This window comes from Cupressus sempervirens, chromosome 6 (assembly GCF_028749045.1).
Source record: "Cupressus sempervirens isolate cs-2001-9-10 chromosome 6, ASM2874904v1, whole genome shotgun sequence".
Classification (NCBI taxonomy): Eukaryota; Viridiplantae; Streptophyta; class Pinopsida; order Cupressales; family Cupressaceae; genus Cupressus; species Cupressus sempervirens.
In genome coordinates this window covers 630,079,349-630,084,365 of record NC_143123.1, presented here as the reverse complement: position 1 = coordinate 630,084,365, position 5,017 = coordinate 630,079,349, and the positions used below count along the sequence as shown (strand labels likewise).

General features: G+C 36.7%; 1 protein-coding gene across 2 annotated transcripts; it reads right to left on the bottom strand.

Moving 5' to 3' along the window:
• Positions 1–1,647: 1,647 nt before the first annotated feature.
• LOC149553811 (putative inactive leucine-rich repeat receptor-like protein kinase At1g66830) lies at positions 1,648–3,987 on the bottom strand. 2 transcript variants are annotated; one of them, XM_089789169.1, is made up of 3 exons: positions 2,227–3,987; positions 1,959–2,030; positions 1,648–1,855 (listed from the first exon to the last, which is right to left on the bottom strand). In XM_089789169.1, the coding sequence occupies exons 1-3, from the start codon at positions 2,331–2,333 to the stop codon at positions 1,780–1,782; spliced, it is 255 nt and encodes an 84-aa protein (XP_089645295.1). In that variant the 5' UTR covers positions 2,334–3,987; the 3' UTR covers positions 1,648–1,779. The 2 variants fall into 2 exon arrangements, with proteins under 2 accessions (XP_089645295.1, XP_089645296.1); XM_089789170.1 differs by having other exon boundaries at positions 2,233–3,987.
• Positions 3,988–5,017: the final 1,030 nt, after the last annotated feature.

Here is a 5,017-nt window from a genome sequence, read left to right as displayed (position 1 = left end):
TATGAGACCATTCATGTGAATGTTTATGTGATGATTTATTTGACATTTTCTTATGCTGCTAATTAGCTGTAAGCAGGAGCTTATTGATAATGTAAAGGAACTACCGAATGGAGATGAGCTTATTGATGATGCGAAAGACTGATCCAATGCAAATGAGCTGATTGATAATGCAAACCACGTCAGTGAGATTAAATGTGAAGTCTCTTTATCATAAAAATTGGAGTGGTGTTTGATTTGTTGCAATAGCTTTTTCTTTTACTAAATTTCCTTTCACGTCCAAAGATCTGAAGAAATCGCCCTTTGGCCAAGACTCACATATTTGCGCTGGCAAGGATGGTGGAAAATGTCATGTACTTTGGCTTGACACCTCTCAATTTCATTTGCTTAAATATTTTTAAAATCTCTTGAATGAATGTTTCTAAAGCCTTGTGCGTACCCTGCAATCAGCACAATCCATGAGATTACATTTCCTTGGGAATTCACGTCGAACTGTCAACATGGGTTGTCTATCGTTACACATTTTTGATATCCTTAATTCTTATTCATTTTAAATTTGTCTCCTTATATCATACAATTCTGTACTTTCCTTTCTTATGCATAGTTTAGGTCCACAAACAATGAATTGTTTCCATTAGAATCTCTTGTATGAACTGAGAAGTCTTGTATATTTTATAAGATGTTCTTAAATATTCATAAAACTCTCCCTGCCTACTTCCCCGCCCCCATCTCTCTCTCTATATATTTTTTTGATGGAGGTTTCAGACCTGCGAGGCAACCCAGTGAGGCATGAGGTCTGCGAGCTACCAACCAGTGAAGGCCACCACTGAAAGATTTAGGAACCCAATACGGGCTCACACGTCCTTGAAACCACATCCGCTTAGAGCCAAGGACTGACGGGCATCCACGCTGTCAAAATCACCTGGGGCACAATCCCGGCCTCATCCCATATGGTGTCGGATCCTTGCACTCAGCAAGATTTGATCCCTGGTAGGCTCTTTGTGAGCCATTCAACTTCACCAGTAGACCAAGGGCCCATTGATCTTTCTCTATATTTCTATATCTCTCTATTTTTATATTCTTATTCACGTTATTACTTACACCAAGTACCTTATATACCTTACCACAATCCATCATCAGAATGTGAGATAAGGGTAGAAAAAAAGAAAGAAAGATTTGCATATTTTTTACAGGAAAGTGAAGGACCTCCTAAGCCAAAAAAATTGCCACTTACAAAATCATGCGATGGGTCAGGTTACCCAACTCTGCAGGAACTTCACCTTCTAGGTAATTACCTCGCTAGTACCTGTGAGAGCTTAATATGGGTAGAGACTAGTAGATTCAGAGCATGTCGGTACCATAAAATACCTGGATCCTGCAGCGAAGCTCTGGAACTCAAAAATTTTGTATACACAATTTTTTCACTTCACTATGAAAAATAATAATAGACCAGGTTATAGGATGAATGCAACTTTTACCTAGCCCTAATTGCTGTCAGCATTACACAATATTTGACAAATAATGTAATAAAACAATCTTTATCCTTGTGTTAGTTTATGATTAGGATAAGTATAAATTTTTGATCTGCCTGTGACAATGATTCAACTAATTTGTTAAGCGACTATCACCTTAATGAAACAACAATCGATATCAGAAACTGAAAATTCGCTGTTTAATTTCATAAAAAGGGAAAGCAAAAATTTTGCCCTGCTTCCATCAGGTTTCTGCCTTGAACACATGGATATACTTATTAGAAAAGAGAATGAAGAACAGATAATTTCCTCACAATGCTCGCAACTCTTTATAATTGACAATCTCTTGGGGGGATAATCGGTGTAGCCTATTTTCATGAAGAGATCTGCACACACACAATAGTATCCAGTCACTGATACAGAAAACAAAGAGAAGTTTTGTATTTGCAAAAGCATAAATCCCAATGACTAGTAAGGAATCAAACATACGATCTGTGCAGCTTCTTCAATTTGCCAATGCTGGGAGAAATAGTTCCACCAAGGAGTAGATAAGGTAGGTTTCTAGCGATCAAACAGAGGACACCATATAGTTCCATTAGTAAATCAACGAAGTGGAAAAATGTTGCACAAAAATTAAATGCAGTTTCCAGTCAAATTATGTGATCTCGTAACAATAGCTAAAAACTTCTATTTGTGATATTTCAGGACTGTAAATAAAAATGGGTGCTCGAAACTTTGAAGAGAAGAGGGTGTGCACATGTACAATTGAGTAGCTCTTTTACTGAAATGGTTGCATACTACCCCACTCCAGCCACATGGGTTGGCGTCTGATGCATTCCAATTTCTCAAAACATGCTGTGTCATTGAGTGTTGCCTTGAATTCTAGTAAGGCTAAACCTGTCATCCAATTAAAACTCTCTCCGAACCTCACAAAAATTAACAAATTTCATGGCAAAAATCCTACTTATATGCAAAGAAGAGAGAGTGTAAATTATCATTTTTGCCTTATCAGTAGAACTCAACAACAACAATTCCTCTCGTTACCCACTGATTGTACATTAGGACCCTGCAATCAATTTATACACCTTCAATAGATACATTGGACTGACTACCATCTCAATCTCACAGAACTTAAAAGTTTAAAATCCTGTATGGTTAATGATAAGACTTACAATCTCACTTAAGGACTTCAAGCAACAAGAAGAATACTATTGTCTTGGCATTGATACTCACTGCTACCTGAGACTTTTTATGATTGAAAGAATCAGCTGCACTCCTACATTACTTCTCTACAATTTAAAACCATAGAAGGGATCAGTTGTATAGCTTACCTTCCGGTATCAGGGCAGTGGAATGTATACTAAAACAGAGGAAAGCTGCAAGAAAGAGCAGGCATTGAACAGGCCTCAGAGCTTGAACCTGTTTCATGCAATCTGTCCAAAATGATGGCAGGGCACCCAATGTCATTCACACTGGCTATTTGGTTCTTTGCAGAAGGGGCAATGAGTATCGGAATCGCTGGAGGGTTGCGCTAAGGCAAATGATTGCTGAAAGAAATCCCTGTTACTGAAGAAGGCAGCGGATCTGATGATGGTGGTTTGGGGTGGTTGAGGAGTTTTGCTTCTCCACCGCATGCATATAAACCACCATATTGCCATCTCACCTGCAACATCACATACCCTGCTGTTCCTCCCCATGGAAAGTACACATTTGAAACACAGGCTTCCCACAACCCGAGTCAAACTGATATAATGGAATCCTCACTCCTGACGACAGCACCATGGATTTTGCTGATAACGTTGCAGGTCTCTTCTCCTCCACCCAATCTACAAAGGACATGAAATGCTCACTGTTTCCAAAGCCACTCATAATGCTGCGTACAAATTTCTGCAATCTTACATAAAGGCTCTTCCGATGTCTGCTCTGCATAACTCTCCTTGAAAGAGATTGCCATAACGTTTCCAAAGTAGGAGGGAGGGAGGTTCAGATGCTCGCGCCCATCAATTGGGAGTTTCCAAATATACGCAGAAACTGCCTCCATCTTTGTTATGGCTTTCCTAGGGCGGAGTTTTCCTTGAGTTTGGCTCGACATAGCCTGCAAAAGGAAGTGCCATGTAATGCTCATCATCCACAGTACCATTGGGAGGGTTCTGAGGATTGAGGAGCGAACGTTCAAAGCATGGTGTGGTCATTGAAAATTACCTCATTTCCCGGCGTTTGACCAGGTCGGAAAATCAAAACAATCCGGTGGGCAGTCTGGCAGGAATAAGCCTATGGGCTTAAAAACTTTTTGAAGTATTTATCTGCTTTTACAATTGGAAGCTCAACGATATTAGATTCATACAATTTGTAGTTTAATGTATATAATTATTAGGATTTTGCATTGATTTTTAAAATAACATTTCTAGTCTAGTAAAAATTGGAGTAGTTAGTATGAAGAATTTTACACAAATATTTTAAGATTTGATTATCTCAAGTTTTTATAATTGTAAGTAAATATGTTATATATCTATTTTACTCTTTTAAAGATTTTTCATGCATGCTCAAAATTATTATCCTCCAAAATTTTTGAATAGAGAATTGTGATGCTATTTATTATGATTTTATATACCTTACCTTACATATATTCAATATGAGACATTTTTATTGATGACAAAGTGTGGTATCTAAAATAAAAAAAGATAAAAATTGGTGTCATTAGCAATATAAGTTTTTTCCTTTTTTTTTAAGGATCATGAAATGTTCAACTTTTAAAGGATTGAGAAATAATAATTATGGTATCTTGTTGATTGTTGCAATTGTCATCGGCTACAAAATTATCACATCTTTACCTAAGACAATTGTTATTCGTTTCTATGATTTTTTTTTTCACAAATATTGTTGTAGTAATTGTTGGAGATGATATATCTCACATGAGCATTTTAAATGTGAGTATAATAGTTATGTTAATAGTCAAAACACCAGTGACAATAAGGGTGGATTATAATGGTGTGAGTGTGCTTACAAAAATTCCTCCATGTAAATTTTATTGATAAAATTGTGATTCTTTTTTTGAAATTTTCTACATTTGCTTTTTGGATTATGCTCAGTGATGCATCAATAGGATGGGGAACAAATATTCATGTTGAGTATATCGATACCTCTAAATTTAGTTATGTAAGCTTTTTGAATTGGAATTTTTGGTCATTGTTTATTTACTCATCTTGATGGGTCAACTTTGGTCTAAATCATTCATTTCAAAAAGTACATAATTGAATTCAAAAACACTTGTATCCTCCACATGAATGCTATGATATTTTTGTGCATGGTTATGGTAATTGTGAATGTTCATTTGAGGTGTGCTATTAGCACCCTTAATTTATGAACATTAGACCATATTAGGTGGTGCGGGAGCACCTCATGACTCCAAGGGCCTCTAGGATGTTCAATTTGAAAGATTTGTGTTTTGAAGTACATTGTATCATGTAAATAAGGTTGTGTGGACCAAATGATGTAATAAGGCCAATTAGAGCTAATTAGTATTATGGTAGGGTCATTAGGTTTGATAG

Excerpts from the sequence above, each read along its gene's own strand:
- LOC149553811 (XM_089789169.1), bottom strand. The coding sequence starts at position 2,333 with ATGACACAGCATGTTTTGAGAAATTGGAATGCATCAGACGCCAACCCA. Across the intron at positions 2,031-2,226 it reads AGAGCTACTCAATTGTACAT|AAACCTACCTTATCTACTCC; the intron begins GTGCACACCCTC and ends TTTGATCGCTAG. Across the intron at positions 1,856-1,958 it reads TTGAAGAAGCTGCACAGATC|ATCTCTTCATGAAAATAGGC; the intron begins GTATGTTTGATT and ends GTGTGTGTGCAG.